This window comes from Bos grunniens, chromosome 12, assembly GCF_055505025.1.
Source record: "Bos grunniens cultivar Pamir isolate PY7600 chromosome 12, Bosgru_T2T1.0, whole genome shotgun sequence".
Lineage (NCBI taxonomy): Eukaryota > Metazoa > Chordata > Mammalia > Artiodactyla > Bovidae > Bos > Bos grunniens.
In genome coordinates, this window is record NC_141176.1 from 21,664,332 (window position 1) to 21,683,198 (window position 18,867).

The 18,867-nt window shown below is 44.9% G+C and overlaps 1 protein-coding gene across 7 annotated transcripts in view; it reads right to left on the reverse strand.

Moving 5' to 3' along the window:
* ATP7B (ATPase copper transporting beta) overlaps window positions 1-18,867 on the reverse strand; it is a 74,221-nt gene that overhangs the window by 30,443 nt on the left and 24,911 nt on the right. For all 7 annotated transcript variants that reach the window (XM_086329197.1, XM_086329200.1, XM_086329198.1 and 4 more), the window contains 2 exons: window positions 4,998-6,168; window positions 883-1,140 (listed from right to left, as the gene is read on the reverse strand). In XM_086329197.1, the coding sequence (XP_086185323.1) occupies window positions 883-1,140; window positions 4,998-6,168 (1,429 nt within the window). Of the gene's footprint in view, window positions 1-882; window positions 1,141-4,997; window positions 6,169-18,867 lie in introns of those variants that run through there.

Below are 18,867 nucleotides of genomic sequence, written 5' to 3' on the forward strand. Positions count from 1 at the left end.
CATCCTCTAGAGCCTCAGGGAGCCGTAGGCTTGGTGAGCAGGAGTTCACAAGGAGCCGCAGGAAGACAGAAAGTGACCCCGGAGGCCAGCAGAGTCATGGTTCAGACATTCTCCAAACACAAAATTGGGACGGGATTTTTGTTCCACTTTCAGGCTTAAGAAACCAGATGGCTGATGTTGTTTAGAGGACAAAACTTCGGCGTTTTTACAACTGTTTATGATTTACAGGGACAACAGGGCAGAATATTTGAAACTGGAACTTCTCCACAAAATACAGGCTATTGATGATGTATTTGACAGTAAGAGGCTTTGGAAGGGAAAACCACAGACTGCTACCAAGACAAGCTAGGTGGGGAGGCCACTCATGACTGTACCTTGACCTCTAAACCGGGTTCCCCATGGCTAACTCACTCAGAGATCCATTTTATCTCAAACTAAATACTCCTTAAAGGGCAGAATGCCAACTGCTCCAGATGTTTCCAGAGAAACATCTATCCTCTAACATACAATGAACACGCCACCAGATTATCAGCGCGTACTAAGTCATGTCCAACTCTTTGTGACCCCATGGACTGTAGCCCGCCAGGCTCCTCTGTCTGTGGGATTCTCCAGGCAAGAATCCTGGAGTGGGTAGCCATTCCCTTTCTCCAGGGGAATCTTCCCAACCCAGGGATCGAACCCGCATATCCTGCATTGGCAAGTGGGTTCTTTACCACTGAGCCACCAGGGAAGCCCCACCAGATTATCAGGGCTCCTGATAAACGTGGTCAGTAGAGATGCCAAAGGGCGCACACACCACCCCACATTGCTAACCATGACGCCCAACAGTCTACTCGACCGCCTTGCAGCAGCATTCCAGGCTCTGCAGTGTGGACCTCTTACCAGGTTCTTTCTGCAGGTTCCTCTCTATGTTGGACACACAGGATGCACAGGTCATGCCTGAGATCTGTAGGAAGCACTTCTTTGGGGCCACCGTGGTGGAGGCCGGCAGGGACTTGGGCGACTGGCGGGGGATGTGGTTAGTATGGAGCTCCCCTGGCTGGGGAGTCCCTCCCTGCACAGGCACAGGTGCGCCAGCCGCCACGTGCCCCACGGCACTCCCAGAGCTGTGGTTGCCAATGTGGTTGCTGGAACAGTTTTCTAGGACAGGTCAGAAAGCATTCAAATTAGAAATCATTCAAACTAGAAGAATGAATTAATTTTTTTCTGGAACAGGAGGGTCAAGCCTAACAATATTCAGGTCAAAGTTCATGGAGAAGATATGGGTAGGGTGGGGAACCAGAGATTTCATCACTGAATCTCTCTCTCCACAGTCAGATGGAGACACGATTCCACATGTAGGAAAACACACCAATACTGCAAGGATGGAATGTTCTGGGTAGACGAATGCTCTAATGGATGATGACAACGACAGCAGTGATAAGAACTCACCAGGCACCACCCCCCCCCCCCGCCCCGCCGTTAAGCACACATATGGCCTCCTTTAACTGTCAACGTAGCCTTGTGGCAAATACTGCTACTGATTCTATTTTACAGATGAAGAAATGAATTATAAGAAATTAAATACTTTGTCCCAAACCCCTCAGATATCAGGGAATCGAGCTTACACATCTGGACTGTCTTTTAACCACTATAGCATCCTGGTAAACAGAGGCCCACTCCCTCCCCTCTGAGAATCAAACTGCCCCAAACACCTTAATTGAGTTGCTGGCCCTTTCCTCATTTGTCTAAGTCCTCTATACATTCTGGGCAGGAGCCCTTTGTCAGCTGTACCCACTGTGAACATGGCCTGACAGTCTGTGGCTTGCTTTGTCACCCTCATCTAATGCTATCTCTTTTGATAAGAGAAGCCCTTGATGTGAATGAAGTCCAATGTACAGTCAACTAAACCAACTTCAGTGGTGATGCACTCTTTCCTCTGTTAATGGACATGTCTACCTCAACAATGAAAATATTCACGATGTTTTCTTCTAGCTCTGGCTTCTTCACTGAGCTCTGTTATCTTACATGAAGGTCTACATTCAGGTCACTGATATGCCTCACATTAACTTCTGTGTAGGTCTGAGGTGATGGTCAAGGGTAGTTTCTTTCTGCTTGGATTTCCAGTCATCCGGCTCCAATACTGAAAAGGCCATCCTTTCTCCGCCGAGTTCCACGGATCAGGGAGCAGACATTTGCCCACCACACATGTATAGATGGATGTAACTAAGCATCAACCAGATCAAGATACAGAACGATTTCATCGTTCTGAAAAGTTACACTTTTGCGATGACACAAAATACTCTTGAAGAGTGTGTAGAAAGGAATGCCATCATTTGACGATGAACTCTCATTATTTCAAAGTCCAGAGCTGCTATGATAGAAGCTCATTTTCTGGAAAGTCACACTTTCGTGATGACACAAAATACTCTTGAAGAGTACGTAGAAGAGAATGCCATCATTTGATGATTAACTCTCATTACTTCAAAGTCCACAGCCGCTACAATAGAAGCTCATTTTCTGGAAAGTGCTAAAACTACTTCCACTCACTTGGAGTGCAGGTGATGGACACTTTCAGCCCCTTCAGTGAAGACCCTCCAGTGCTCCAGCCTTAGAGCCCTCCAACCTTCTGGATGCAGACTATCACCTCACCTAGCACAGTTCTGCTCTCCTGGACCTTGTCCTTCAAAATGACTCTACCTCTGGATCTCAGGCTCTTAACATTCAACCTCCTACTCCTAATCCACCAATCCCTCCTGCTGCTCTCCATCATCACTGTCTGGATTCACTCGCCTTTCTATTCAAATACTGTGGTCAACAGTTTCACTAACATTCGTGCTATTCTCCAACACAGAGGTCTAACTCAACTAAATTCTAAGCTTCTGAAGACTGCTAAAGTTTAAATAAATGAACAGGAACTCAAGCCAGCCTATGCTACTGGGTCCTTTATGCCAACCCTGAGAGGGCGTATACATTGATTTGGCTTTCTGGAAACCTACGTAACAGTATCATCAAAAATGGTACCCCTAACAGTTTGGTACTTAGTAGTGGCACAATAAATATTTGCGATGGAATGAAATAAGGCTGATATCCTATGACCCAGCAACTATGCTTTCAGATATTTATCACAAGGAAATGAGTCTGTGCAAGGAGAAGCAAATCATGTGGTTGGACGACTGTCCTCAAAGAACCCCTGGTCAATTCAGAATGACCGAAAAAAACACAAATAATGTATTTGTATAAAAATACAATTACAAATACAAAAAAAAATACAAACCATTTACATGGTTCTAAAAGATAGTCATCATCACACTTACACACACACACACACACACAGAAGTTGCTCAGTCGTGTCCGACTCTTTGCAACCCCATGGATTGTAGCCCACCAGGCTCCTCGGTCCATGGGATTTTCCAGGCATGAATACTGGAGTTGGTTGCCGTTTCCTTCTCCAGCAGCACACTTACAGTTTATCCTAAATTAAGTCTGACAGGTAAAATACAGGACGCCCGGATAAAACTGGATTTCAGATAAACAAGGTTTGTTTTTTTTTTTTAGTATGTCTCAAATACTGCATGGGACATACTAATTCTAAAACATTCTTTATTGTTTATCTGAAATTCAAATGCAAACTAGGTGTCCCGGATTTTTATTTGCTAAATCTGGCACCCTAAGTACCTCTTGGGCTAAACGTAATTCTCATAATTGTGGCCAATCAAAACCCCTGTTTTCCCCCAGGTTTACTTTTTGTTGAGTTCAATTATTTTGGATTATGTAGTTCAAGGCAAATTTCTTTTTACTGCCATGAACTTGATTCCACTGTTGAAAGACTTTAAGCCTCACACAAACAGAGCAGATGGCCACTCCACACTGCATGTCTTACCTTCTGAGTACAGGATTTACTGTCCTGCTGTTTGCTTTACTGATTTTTGTTTAAAAACAAAACTCCTTCCTGAAACTTGGTACAAAGACAAAGCACAGGGTGGGGCACAGTTCCTCCTCATGACTCACACGCTCCCATCAGGGGTGTGTGTATAGGGATCTGAGCCCCCCTGAGCCCCCTGTCTAGGAAGGGCTCCTCCGGGGGGAGGTGAGTGGGAATGAGACATGAGGGGTGGTGGGGGAGGCGGTGGAAGGGTTTCTGCCATCTCCCATGGCTCAATCCCACCCTCTCCCTGCAGAGAAGCCTTCCTACCACCACCGAGCCCCCTACCTCACCAGCCTACCCCTGCGGCCCGGCATGGTTTCCCCTTCTCGCTACCACACGAGCTCTCCGGAGGGGCTACACCTCACTTCCCAGTGGCCCACAGCTCACACAGGCCTGGCGAGGGGCAGAAACACGATAGGTGCCAGGACACCGTGCAGGGCTCCGTGCAAGGGAAGTAGAGGGAAAAGCAGCAAGTGAGTGGCTGGTGGGTCAATGCGAGAGGGCTTGGGGACGGCCACCACCCAGGAAACGTTCTACTGACTGACGTGGGGTCAAGCCTGTGGGCACCTCACTTTGTGAAGGCTGTCTTGTCCCCCTCTTCTCACAGCCGTGGCTGGTGGTGGGGGAAAGGAACCATCGTCCCGCCCTTTCCTTCATTCCCACTTTCAACAGAGTGGGCTCCAGGGGCTAGGACCAAGGTCCTGTTGTCTTTATTATTCTGTTTTGTTCAGCAGAGAAATCTCCGAGCAAATGAGGATGGCTCCTTTGGAGAGAGAAGGGCCAGGTGTTCCCACAGTATGTTATTTACAAACAATACAGGATCAGCGTTCTCTTCAGAAAAGAAGCCAAAAGTGCAAGGAACTTAGCACTGAGTCCCAGCGACCTGAGAGGCAACACAGAAACACCTGGGAATTCTAGCTCCTCGATCCTGACAACTGGCCCACTGGCTTAAGTTGCAGAATTGTCAGCTCGGAGGACCTGGGAGGCAGGGAGTGTGGCTCCCCTGTCCAACTGTGCAGGGATCACGTCGTCATAAGACGAGAGAGAAAGGAGACGCCCCCAGGGAGCCCTGACACGCATCACCACATACCAGCCAGGATGGAGGCCTCGAATCCCATGTCCTCCACCGCAGCTCGCAGTTCTTCTGGGTGAGTTCGAGATGGATCGTAGAGAACCACTGCAGTCCCTTTGGCCAAAAAGACTGAGATCTGGTGCACACCCGCCCTCTGGGAGATCAGGCCTTCGATGGACTGGACGCAAGACTTGCAGGTCATGCCGGCGATGGCCAGCATCACGGTACAGGGCGCACTGGACGCCGGGGGGCTCCTGGAGTCTGGCCCACTCCCTTCCACCCCATTGGGAAGAGAGACTTTAAAGTTCCCAGGAGGCAGGGCCTCAATGGCTCTCTGCAGGGCCCCTGGGGAGACGAGAGAAGGGTCGTACTGGACTTGGGCAGTCCTGCTCTCCAGGGACACGTGAATACTCTGAACCCCGGGGAGCCGGCCGATATTGTCTTCAATGTTCAGGACACAAGACTTACAGTGCATTCCATCCACTCTCAGGTGCAGGGGGATCCCCTGGCCCCCCAGGGTCTCAGAGTTATTGTCATTCTGATTAACGGGAGCCGGAGGGGCTGCTGAGAGGGTGCTCTGGAGCCGCCTGACGTCTATGGGTCCTAGGCTCACGGGGGCCACCTTGTTCTTGATGACGGCTTCAAATCCCATGTCAGTTATGTGGTCCCTGAGGTCTTGGGGTTGGATAAGGTAAGGCTGGTAAGTGATGACTGCCTCCTGGTTGCTGAGCGAGACGCGGACCCTCAGGACACCCTGCAGTTTCCCGATCTTGCCTTCTATGGAGCTGACACAGGACTGGCAGGTCATGCCCTCCACCCGAAGTTTGACCATGGCCTCTGAGGCAGGTGAGACCCTGGAGGGCCAGGAGGTGGCCTTTCCCTCAGCCACACTGGCCTGGAAGCCCATGTCTTCAATCTGATGGCAAATCTGCACCAGGCTTACCACTGAGGGCACGTACCTCACCTCAGCGCTGCCCTGCTCCAGGGAAACCTTAATGCTCACAATGCCTTTCAAACTGGAGACCCTGCCCTCGATGGACTTGACACACGACTGGCAGGTCATGCCCATGATGTTGATGGTGCCAGTGGCCGTGTGGGAGGGGCGCACGCCATCCAGGTCATCCTCGTAGCCATTGTTGTCAAAGGCAAAGCTCTGCTTCATCGCTGGCTGGGAGAGCTTAGACAGGATCTAAAAGAAAGAGAAGGAACATTTTTTATCCTTCAAGTGAAACGTTCTCTAAAATCTCCCAGCTTGTCTGGGCCCTGAGAAAATGGAAAACAATACTGCTGGTATCCAAACATCTCAAGAGGATAAGAACATCAAAAGATACTACTCATCAAATGAATGGGCTTCCCTGGTGGCTCAGTGATAGAGAGTCCACCCGCAATGCAGGAGATGCAGGTTCAATCCCTGGGTCGGGAAGATGCCCTGGAGAAGGAAATGGCAACCCACTCCAGTATTCTTGCCTGGAGAATCCCATGGACAGAGGAGCCTGGTGGGCTACAGTCCATGGGGCCGCAGAAGAGTCGGACACAACTAAGCTTCTAAACAACGACAACAACAAACGTCAAATGAAAGGATTCAGAGGGGTTCCTTCCAGCTATTTCTGTGATTCTGAACACAGAAGTCAAAAGCCCACCTTGGTGAAATGTTTTTCTACCATGGATGGAGTAAAGGTTTCCGCAGGAAAGGAGACCATGATGGGACTGACAGACACGGGACAGGCATGGCGAGTCTGAACACAGGCAGAGAGCCCTGAAGCGCACAAGTCCCTCAAGACCTTCCTGACTCCAGTCGACACCTGAAACCGCCCCACTAGGCTCAGTCCTTTTAGCTCCAATTTTGGAGGTCCTGCTAGAATGCAAATACACAGGATAGCCAACACCCTAATTCTGCCTCGCTTTCTAGGTGTGTCCGTCTCATTCTCTTAGCAGGGGTTAGATTTAACGACCACCAGGCACGGTTCCGGAGAAGGCAATGGCACCCCACTCCAGTACTCTTGCCTGGAAAATCCCACGGACGGAGGAGCCTGGTAAGCTGCAGTCCATGGGGTCGCTAAGAGTCGGGCACGACTGATCGACTTCACTTTCACTTTTCACTTTCCTGCATTGGAGAAGGAAATGGCAACCCACTCCAGTGTTCTTGCCTGGAGAATCCCAGGGACAGGGGAGCCTGGTGGGCTGCCGTCTATGGGGTCCCACAGAGTCGGACACGACTGAAGCAACTTAGCAGCAGCAGTAGCAGCAGCAGCAGCAGGCACATGTTCCGAGTACAGACCTCCCAGCCCATGGGGTCAGACCACGGTGCCTATGACCAAGGGTCATGAAGGATGCTCCTTGAGCTCAGCGGTGCCCAGGGCACCAAGAGGAGTGGGAGGGGGACAGCTGGGAAGAACAGGAAGTCAGGCTGAACAAGTCAAGTCTCAGAGCTGCCTCCACAGAGGCCCTGCCCCACATGGACCACTGTGGTTATTACTCAAAATGACACGTGCTCCACCAAACTAAAAGGATTCATTTTTTTATTTGATCATGGCTCAAGTGTAATTTCCTGAACTCTTCTCATGATGTTGTGGCTTCAGCCATTCTATTCAGCAAAATTTCCTCTTCCTAAGATCCAAGCCTCACCACTCTCACAATTAGATATAGTTTTTCAGTTCAATTCAGTCACTCAGTCGTGTCTCTTTGCGACCCCATGAACCGCAGCACTCCAGGCCTCCCTGTCCATCACCAACTCCCAGAGTCTACCCAAACCCATGTCCATTGAGTTGGTGATGGCATCCAACCATCTCATACTCTGTCATCCCCTTCTCCTCCTGCCCTCAATCTTTCCCAGCATCAGGGTCTTTTCAAATGAGTCAGTTCTTCACATCAGTTGGCCAAAGTATTGGAGTTTCAGCTTCAACATCAGTCCTTCCAATGAACATCCAGGACTGATCTCCTTTAGGATGGACTGGTTGAATCTCCTTGCAGTCCAAGGAACTCTGAAGAGTCTTCTCCAACACCACACTTCAAAAGTATCTATTCTTAGGTGCTCAGCTTTCTTTATAGTCCAACTCTCACATCCATACATGACAACTGGAAAAACCATAGCCTTGACTAGACGAACCTTTGTTGGCAAAGTAATGTCTCTGCTTTTGAATATGCCGTCTAGATTGGTCATAGCTTTCCTTCCAAGGAGTAAGCGTCTTTTAATTTCATGGCTGCAATCACCATCTGCAGTGATTTTGGAGCCTAAAAAATGAAGTCTGACACTATTTCTACTGTTTCCCCATCTATTTCCCATGAAGTGATGGGACCGGACGCCATGATCTTAGTTTTCTGAATGTTGAGCTTTAAGCCAACTTTTTCACTCTCCTCTTTCACTTTCATCAAGAGACTCTTTAGTTCTTCTTCACTTTCTGCCATAAAGGTGGTGTCATCTGCATATCTGAAGTTATTGATAGTTCTCTCAGCAATCTTGATTCCAGCCTGTGCTTCTTCCAGCCCAGCGATTCTCATGATGTACTCTGCATAGAAGTTAAATAAGCAGGGTGACAATATACAGCCTTGACATACTCCTTTCCTATTTGGAACCAGTCTGTTGTTCCATGTCCAGTTCTAACTGTTGCTTCCTACCTGCATACAGATTTCTCAGGAGGCAGGTCAGGTGGTCTGGTATGCCCATTTCTTTTAGAATTGTCCACAGTTTATTGTGATCCACACAGTCAAAGGCTTTCGCACAGTCAATAAAGCAGAAATAGATGTTTTTCTGGAACTTTCTTGCTTGTTCAATGATCCAGCGGATGTTGGTAATTTGATCTCTGGTTCCTCTGCCTTTTCTAAAACCAGCTTGAACATCTGGAAGTTCACGGTTCACGTATTGCTGAAGCCTGGCTTGGAGAATTTTGAGCATCACTTTACTAGCGTTTGAGATGAGTGCAATTGTGTGGTAGTCTGAGCATTCTTTGGCATTGCCTTTCTTTGGGACTGGAATGAAAATTGACCTTTTCCAGTCCTGAGGCCACTGATGAGTACATACTGAGTGCAGCACTTTCACAGCATCATCTTTCAGGATTTGAAATAGCTCAACTGGAATTCCATCACCTCCACTAGCTTTGTTTGTAGTGATGCTTCCTAAGGCCCACTTGACTTCATATTCCAGGATGTCTGGCTCTAGGTGAGTGTGAGTGGTCACACCATTGTGATTATCTGCATCGTGAACATCTTTTTTGTACAGTTCTTCTGTGTATTCTTGCCACGTCTTCTTAATATCTTCTGCTTCTGTTAGGTCCATAGCATTTCTGTCCTTTATTGAGCCCATCTTTTCATGAAATGTTCCCTTGGTATCTCTAATATTCTTGAAGCAATCTCTAGTCTTTCCCATTCCATTGTTTTCCTCTATTTCTTTGCATTGATCACTGAGGAAGGCTTTCTTATCTCTTCTTGCTATTCTTTGGAACTCTGCATTCAAATGGGTATATCTTTCCTTTTCTCCTTTGCTTTTTGCTTCTCTTCTTTTCACTGCTATTTGTAAGGCCTCCTCAGACAGCCTTTTTTTTTTTTTTTTGCATTTCTTTATCAGTACTGCTTCAGACATTTGGGCATAGGATTTTATATATGGTACCTGATTATAAAAAAAAAAAGTATATGTCACTAGGCACCTATACAACCCTGCTCATCTTCAGTTGAATCTCCATTATGTGGACTGATCTTCTATGTCCCCGTGTATAAAATGCAGATCTTTTCAACTTCAGCTTTTGAGCAGCTTAACAAGATGAAAATTTAAATAACTTTTGAAACAGATTATGAATGTTTATTTGTATATCCACAGAGGAAATCATAAGCTAATTTGGGATTAATAATTACAAGGAATTGTTTTTTTTTTAAATATTTTTAAATAGAGAAAAGGGAATGATTAATTTATGAGTGTGCGCTAAGTTGCTTCAGTGTTGCATCCTCTGCGATGCCATGGACTATAGCCTGACAGGCTCTTCTGTCCGTGGGATTCTCCAGGCAAGAATACTGGAGTGGGTTGCCATGCCCTCCTCCAGGGGATTTTCCCAACCCAGGGATCGAACCTGAGTCTCTTATGTCTCCTGGGTTGGCAGGAGGGTTCTTCACTGTTAGAATCTAGTGTTTCAGATATCCGTTACTACATGACAAACTGAACCTAGTGGCTTATGATGACCGCTCACAGTTTTAGAATCTAGTGTTTTGGATATCCGTTACTACATGACAAACTGAACCTAGTGGCTTATGATAACCGCTCACAGTTTTTTAGTTCAGACAGGTTTGGCAAGAAATGCTCATCTCTGCTCCATAGAGCATCATCTCAGGTGACCTGGATGGGGCTCGGAACTATCTTCCAAGAAGACAGTGCATTCATGACATAGCTGGCAAGTTGATGCTGGCTGCTGTTGGTAGGGACCTTGGTTCTCTTTCACGTAGCCTCTCTCCATGGCTAGGCTGGGCACCTCACAATTGAGGTTTTCTGGGTTCTGAGAGGGAGTGTCACAATAGTAAGCATTCCTAGAGAACAAGCACTTACCAAGCCTCTGCCTGCATCACACTTGTTAATCCACCATTGGCCAAAGCCAGTCACAAGGCCAAGCTCAGTCAATATAGGAGAGAATTACATAAGGGTTTACATACAAGTTTACATACGTGAGTCTGAGTGAACTCCAGGAGTTGGTGATGGACAGGGAGGCCTAGAGTGCTGTGATTCATGGGGTCGCAGAGTCGGACACGACTGAGCGACTGAACTGAACTGACTGAACTTACATACAAGGAGGTGGAGTTCACTGGGAAGGCCACCAAAATAAGTCCATCACAGCATGCTAGTGCGACTGAGAGGGAAAAAGAATACTACACACAGAGATGTTTATATATGTATGGAGTTATCTCTACAAGAATGTGCTGGCACTGAGTTTGTGGACTGGGCAGCTGAAGGGGTCAGGTAGCTGGGGTCAGGCGTAGGAAGAAAGAGTTACTTTACCCTGTGCAACTTACTGTACAATGTATAACATTACTGGATTCTAAAAAAATTGATTTAACAATTAAAATAATGTGAGCATAAAGGAGATCCAGAGCAGTGGCTTGATTGTAACTGCTGCTGCTGCTAAGTCGCTAAACTGGTATGAATCAAATCCTCATTTAACTGAATCAAAACCTCATTTAACTGAAAAAAGATGCAGCAAAAACTACAAAGATATTCACTTTAAAACAGTATTTTAGTAAAGCAGAAATCACCTCCTTATAATAAGACACAACTCTCAACCAGTCCGTTGGAAAAACAAATCCCTAATGGTTTACTACCCAATTTCTTTGTCTTGGTCCTAGGTCGATCTACAACTCACCAAACCCAAGCCACAAAGCTGGCTCTTAATCCCTGGATTATTGATCCTATTAATATGTTCCTCCTAAAGGAGTTTGCAGAAGTGTTGGAAGCCATTTGTTTGTAGCAAACAATTCTCAGAGGTCTCCCTTTTAAACACGCAGTCTTCTAAAGACAAGCAGTTATGGAAGACAAGATTTTGCAAATAACACAACTTTGTGAAACACCAGTGTACCTGTTGGTTTAGGGGCAACCTCACAACAGCTGTCAGGTGTTTGGATCATTTCTAAGTGAACACACAGACTGTATGTACTTTTAATTCCGTTCTTCGATGAAGACAATCTCTAGGGTGGGGGAAAACTCATCTACAGAGTTCAAACAAACACGTCTAGGTTGAAGGGTTCATCAGAAGCAACAGACATTGGAAAGTGGACACAGGGAACAGGTTGTGTCCAGGAAGAACCAGGTGGAACTTCCAATGTTTGCATCCCACTCAATCACAGACTCCTTGAGAATAAACACTGGGGACTTCTTCTGCAGGTCCAACACCAGGTTACCAGCTTTTGAATTTTCAATAAACTATCAGTACAATAGGCATCAGGATGAGAAGGGCCTGGAAATACCCGGGAAGAGGGTAATTACACAGAGAAGAATCCAAAAGTGAATTTCCATTCTTTGCTACCTGTCTAGGCGCCTAGGTCCCATGGAATTTGCTGAGAGTACCAGGACTTTTCAAAGAAAGGCAGGGAAAGGAATATAAACAGTTTAGTCACTAAGATGGAGACAGGAAAGGAAAATAAGATCTTTGGATATACCATTCTAATATGAAGAAATTGGAAATGGGTGTGGCATGTTTTAAGCAAAGTGTTCAAAGCCAGACTGAAACTGCAGAGCCCAGAAATGACACACCCTGTTAAAAACGGCTGTGATCACAAATCAAAGGGCAAATACTATTACATGCACAAGGAAAGGACCACTAACCACTTCTGAGATCTCTTAATTACACCTGGTTCTCCAGCATCCTTAAGTAGGATACCACTTGCCAACATATCTTGAGACTTCTTTCACTCCGAAAGCTGTAGAACACCCTTAACAACTTATGAGGCAAAAATATTATTACATGCCTGCAACTTATCCAGTATATAACCTCCACCCATACAACTCTATACACCTGAACTTTCATGGAACTGAAAATACAGAAAGGTCCTGATTTTTTCCATACATACACAGACCCAATAGGTAGCAAATAGTTAATGAGTCTCAGTGTTACTTTATGAGGATGGCATTTTATATTCCTAACGCGCAAGATAATTCTGTAAGGAGATACTCTTATCAACATTTTACTGCTGAAACAGACTCAGAGGTTTATCCAACATCACAAATAACAGAGCTGGGATTTAAATCCAGCTCAAAGTCCAACAGGCTTTCTATTTTTTAAAGAAATCTTAAGGTTACTTTTTTCTTTTTCGCCATGTTAATTACAGGAAAAGATTACAATGCTGAAGAGCAAAATGAAAACAAAAGCAGCCATACTACTACAGGGGAGGAGAATTTGCCACCCTAAAACACATCTCTTCGGCATATTGTTTCAAGCTAGTTATTTTCGGGGTAATAGCCGACACTGAAAGAGCTCTGAAAACCAAATAAGAATTCCCTTTTTGTAAGAAACACTTATATTTGTACGGGAAATCTCCCTCTGTCCCCAGAAGAGAAGGCTGATCAAATCTCTAGAAACTCAATTGATCAGTGGAGAAGGAAGTGGTATAAATGTGTACCGTGATCACCCTTGTTTCCTTGTTTTTCCTGGTAACTTGCCCTGGCTCTCCCACTCTCAACACCTCTGCCTTTGTTTGAGGATGGTATTTGAGGTGAGGGCTTCGTTCATTTCAGTGAGTTACTTTTTCCTGGTCTCTCCCATGTATTCATGTTATTAAAATTTTGTTTGACTTCCTCCCATCAATCTGTCTCAGATCAATTTCATTCTTGGATGAGCCAGAAGAACGAGGAGGCTAGAGGAAAATTTCTTCCTCCCTGACACTACCTGTCAGGTAACAGTAGACTCCGTCGAGGTGAATGAACACAGTATGGAGGTGAGGCTGTGGCTGAGATCACTGGATGGCCTGGGCCTAAGCCTAAGCAGATATACACTAAGGCCTGCAACCCTTAGTATCTGCTTTATTCTTATCTGAGAATTCTTTAGGCATCACAGATTCACAGTGGAAGGAGGGTCAGGAGAGACTGACTCAAGAAAAGATCCCACCATAACCACTCCAGCTCTGGGGGATGGTGATAGACAGAGAAGACTGGCAGGCTCCAGTCCATGGGGTCGCAAAGGGTTGGACACGACTGAGTGACTCAACAACAACAAACCACTCCAGGCAAATAGGTGTCAAGTCTCTAAAACCCCCACTGAGAAAGAATCAATGTCCCCAGTGAAACCAGTATGTAAAAAAAAAAAAAAGTGGGTGGTGGGGTGGGGTAGGGGAATTCCCTGGTGGTCCATTGGTTAAGAATCCAGGCTTCCAACATGGGGGCCATGGGTTCGATCCCTGGTTGGGGAAACTAGGATTTCGCATATAACATGGTAGAGCCAAAAAAAAAAACAAAACTGTATGTACATAAATTTAGACAAATACATACTTAGGTATTAACACATAAAATTGAGGTTACCTATGGGTGAGTTATGACACTCTGATCTTTTTACTGTCTGTACATATTTCTAATTTTTAAAACTTAAATTAAAAAAAAAGGTCCTACTTTTATACTAGAAAACAAATGTGGTTTTTCAGTTTCTTTAAGGCAAAGAAGAAAATGTCTTGCTAAACCATACTAATATAAGCAATGATAATATTATCATTGTGATAAAGATGACAGCAATGATGAACAGATGACATGTTTCAACATGGCTTTATCCTCTAAGCTTGCTTCCCTGGTGGCTCAGACTGTAAAGACTCTGCTTACAGAACAGGAGACCCGGGTTCAGTCCCTGGATTGGGAAGATCCCCTGGAGAACGGAATGGCAACCCACTCCAGTATTCTTGCCTGGAGAATCCATGGTCAGAGGAGGGTTACAGTCAGGTGGGGTCGCAAAGAGTCAGACACAACTAATCCTTTATCCTCTAAGGAACATGTTCACTCCATATGTTTAAATATCAGCCCTTCCCACGTGTTGTGAATTTTTTGAAGGGCTTGAACTCTGGGAGTTGGTGATGGACAGGAAGGCCTGGGGTGCTGCGATTCATGGGGTCGAAAAGAGTCGGACACGACTGAGTGACTGAACTGAACTGAACTGACAGCCTCAGGTAGGAGATTCGTCCTCATCTGAGCAAATCCAAGCCTCAGTTTTCTTAGCTGTGAAAGGAGGTAACAATAATATCCACTCCGGTTCTGCAAGGAGGTCTGAAAGCTAAGGACTGAAAGCTAAGGGAATGTAAAAGGCTAACATCATAATTGATTGAAAATGACTATGAAGACAAACAAGGCCTCATTGGATCTTCAAAAGCAGTCCAGGGAAGTAAGCAGGGAACTCATTATTTTCCACCATTTTACTGATAAGAACTAATCATTAAAACTCATGTACACATTCCCCCATCCCCACTCCAATCCCTTCAAACTGTCCTTTAACGCTATTTCACAAAGGTTCAGAAAGAGCTCCCAGTGAGAATTATTTACATTTTATCTACTGATAAAACAAACTCTGGGCATTTTACTTCAAACACCGCAGAGGTCAGTGTGCCTGGGCTGTGTGAGCTCCAGCTTGACCTCTGGCCTTAGGGCCACGGCCAGCCCTGGGGCTAACAGTGCACTTTCTGGGAAAATCCACACCAATGACCGTTTACTGTCAGTTTCTTTCTCTTGATCACAATGAGGAAAAAACTTTAACCCTTACCGAGAAACTGGGTGCACTATATATCTCACGGTGGTTTTGATTTGCATTTCTCGGAGGACCAGTGATGTTGATCACCTTTACATGCATCTGCTGCTATGTGTATGCCTTTGCAACAGTGTCTGTTAGAATGGTTATCATCAAAAAGGCAAGCGATAACACATGCTAGTGAAGATGTGGAGAAATAGGGAGCCCTTGTACACTGTTGGTAGGAATGCAAATTGTTAGCAATTATGATGGAAAACAGTATGGAAGTTCCTTCACGAATGGATCTTGAAAGCATTATTCTAAATCAGAGAGAGACAAATACTGTATGACCTCACTCATATGCAGAACCTACAGCAAAAAGAAAAAAAAAATCAGAAAAGAGGTCAAGTTTGTGGTTACTAGAGGCAGAGAGCTGGGGGGAGGAGGAATTGGATGAAGGTGGTCAAAAGATACAAACTATTAGTTATAAGATAAGTCCCAGGAATGCAATGTACAGCAGAATAGCTGTAGTTAACAGGGCTTCCCTGGTGGCTCAGACGGAAAAGAAAGGCTAACACTTCTGTATAGTACCTACAAAAGTTACTATGAGGGTAAATCCTGAGTTCTCATCACACAAAAAAAATTTTTTTCCCTTTTTAAAAAAAAAAAAAAAAATAGAGATGATGGATGTCACTAAACTTACTGTGGGTGTTTTTGTCACAATACAAGTCAAATCATTATGCTGTACACCTTAAACTTATACACAGCACTGTACATCAATTATGTCTCAATAAAACCGAAAGAAAAAAGAATGAGGAGGGAAAATAATAATAAAACACAAAAGTAAATAAGCTGTCACTTTTCACCCAACAGGCTGGCAAAAAATTTTTAAGTTTGACGATACAGTAAGAAAGAGAATAGGTAAAAAGAATTCTCAACTACTGGTGGTAGAAAAATAAATGTATGCAACCTTTTTGAGAGGAATTAAGCACTATTTGTCCAAATATTAAGTGCCCCTGTCCCAGTACTTCTGGGAATTTCATCATATAGACCCATAGGGCCATGAAAATGTCCATTTCTATACTCCATACTGAAAGGTGGCAACCATCTAAATATTCTTCTGTAGAGAACAGTTTATAAAGTGTCAATCCAAAAGAATTTTATGCAGTTTTTTTTTTAAAGGTGAATTTACATGTATTGCCATGGAAATCTATCCATGATAGATTAAAGGGGAGAAAAGTTGTAAAACTGTATAAGAGCATATACTATATCCTATTTTTCTAGAGAGGAAAAAAACCACACTCTTATACTTTGTTATTGATGTTTATATCCTTTAGATACTAATTTTAGGAAAAAAATTAAGAAAATACAACGACAAGTTCCCTAGAAAAGTGCATACCACTGTAGCACTGCTAACGATTCCATGACAATTTGTTAGTGACTTCTTTAAGTGACTGGATCACCCACTTCATCTATTTTTTTTCCCTTTATTTAGCTGGGATACACCTGTGCCAGCTGGGTCGTCTTGGTTTCCTGTAAGCAAGAAAAACAAAACAAAAAACCAGCCTGACCACCTCTCACCCAGCACAGAATCCTGTATGTTGGGACGTCCCTGGTAGTCCTGTGGTTAAGGCTTCACCTTCCAGTAAGGGGAGTGCAGATTCAATCCCTAATCGGGGAGCTAAAATCTCACATGACTTGTGACCAAAAAACCCAAAATATAAAACTGAAGCAATATTGTAACAAATTCAACACTTTAAAAAAAAATCCACAGGAAAAAAAAATCCTTAAAAACAAAAAGAATTCTGTAGGTTGCTTTCTAAAATGGTCAAGCCCACAACCCAACACCCTCATCACAGTCGTCAACCAGTTCAGTGTTTCCAACATCACTACTTCCTCCTGCCACAGAAATCCACTTCCGGTTCGTATATTCACTCCCCGTAAACTAATACACTGTCAGATATGGAAGAGAAAGACGAGCAACACAGCGGACAAGCTTGGCTACCGGCAAGGAGTAAGGAGGCTGGGCGGGCAGTTCTGAGTGCAAAGGGAAATTCCCACCACCCTCCAACTGGAATGAAGGCCAGAAGCCTGTACTTTCCACAGCTCCTCAATGGGGTTCTCAGGGCCAGGAGCCTGTTTCTTTGCAGGCCACTGTCCCGGGCCTGAGAAGAAACAAAGACCCGGGGAGGCCTGCGGACACAGGGCTAGCACAGCCAGGCCAGGGCGCCGAGACCGCCTTCTCCTTCTTGGTGCGCATGCTCCTGGAGGGGTGGGTGTGTGTGTAGTGGGGTAGGCACTCGAGAACCTCACCTCACACAGTCTGCTCACCCCAGCAAGAGGAGGCGCTAACATCTGTGAGGGCAGGGGTGGCCCCTCCAGGCTGAGTTCTGACCAGTTATGCCTTTGCAAAACACAGAAGAAACCGAGGGCTTGCTCAACAACATGCTTTCGTTTTACACTGTACAGAACGTACTCTATCTACATTTTACAAGAGACGTAAAAAGTACACAAATCCACTAACTACAAACACAATTTTGAAATGTTTTCTTCAGAGCAGCTACCTGCATCTTTTGTGAACCATGCACTGCCCGAATGGTTAACTTTTTGTTCACTCTATTAGCACTCTTCAATACTCAGAAGAAGATAGGGTTTTCAAACTCTATCTCATCCAGGACGTTAATACTTCCCTGTCCCAACAAAAAGCAAGGGGCCTGTCCTCAGACAGACCTGGGATTCAACCCTTCAGGCGGATTATCTAACCTCTTGATCTCAGCTTTCTGTCTGTTAAAAGAGGACGACGAAGACATAAGGTGACAAGTCCCTTCCAGTACACCAGGTACTGAATAAGTTATCTCAAGTAGATCCAGAGCTTGATTTATGACAGACTTTGAGTCAATACACTGTTAACAGCGAACGAGTACTCAACTGTAATTGACGTTTACTTTGGTTTTTAATCATCATAAACCACCTACTACAAATTTCCCCCATTTGGGGATAGTTAATTCAAATTATATTATGTATAAATATGTCCCATGGATAGAGGATCCTGGCGGGCTAGAGTCCAAGGGGTCACAAAAGAGTCAGGCATGACTTAGCGACTAAACAACAACAAATATACATGTTTATATATATATATCTGTATTTCCACAAAATATTAAGTATAAAAAATACAAGGTATGTCATGCTTTTGTACACATACACAAACTCACATATGTTCATATGTGTAGCGGCAAAATGGCTGAAGCATACAGCTGCTTTCAAGTCTTTATGGTTTTCTACATTCCACTGCTTCATGTTAAATTTGCTGTGCATAATAAACAGGTGTTAACTTTTATAATTAGAGCTTCAGGAAAAAAAAAAAAAAAAAAGCTGCAACTGTGCTCAGACACATTAACTGGCCAACACAGTTCCACCGGACGTTCAAAGTGCACCAAACACATCTCCAGAGTTAGGAATCCCACTGAAGATCATTTTGGTAGACACAATACCATTGTGAGTGTATACAGTCCTCGACAAGGTGCTTTCACAACCCAGGGAGGCAAGACTTCTCATCCCAGGAATCTGGAGCTGGAGAAGTCCAAGCTCACCTGCCAGATCCCACAGCCCAGTAAGGGTGCAGACCCACACCTGACTCTCGCAGCCACAGCCTCCAGCCTGGCCCTCCTGAAGGGCTCCCTGGTCAGGTTCTGGTTGTTTTCCCAGTCATATGAGGTTAGAAG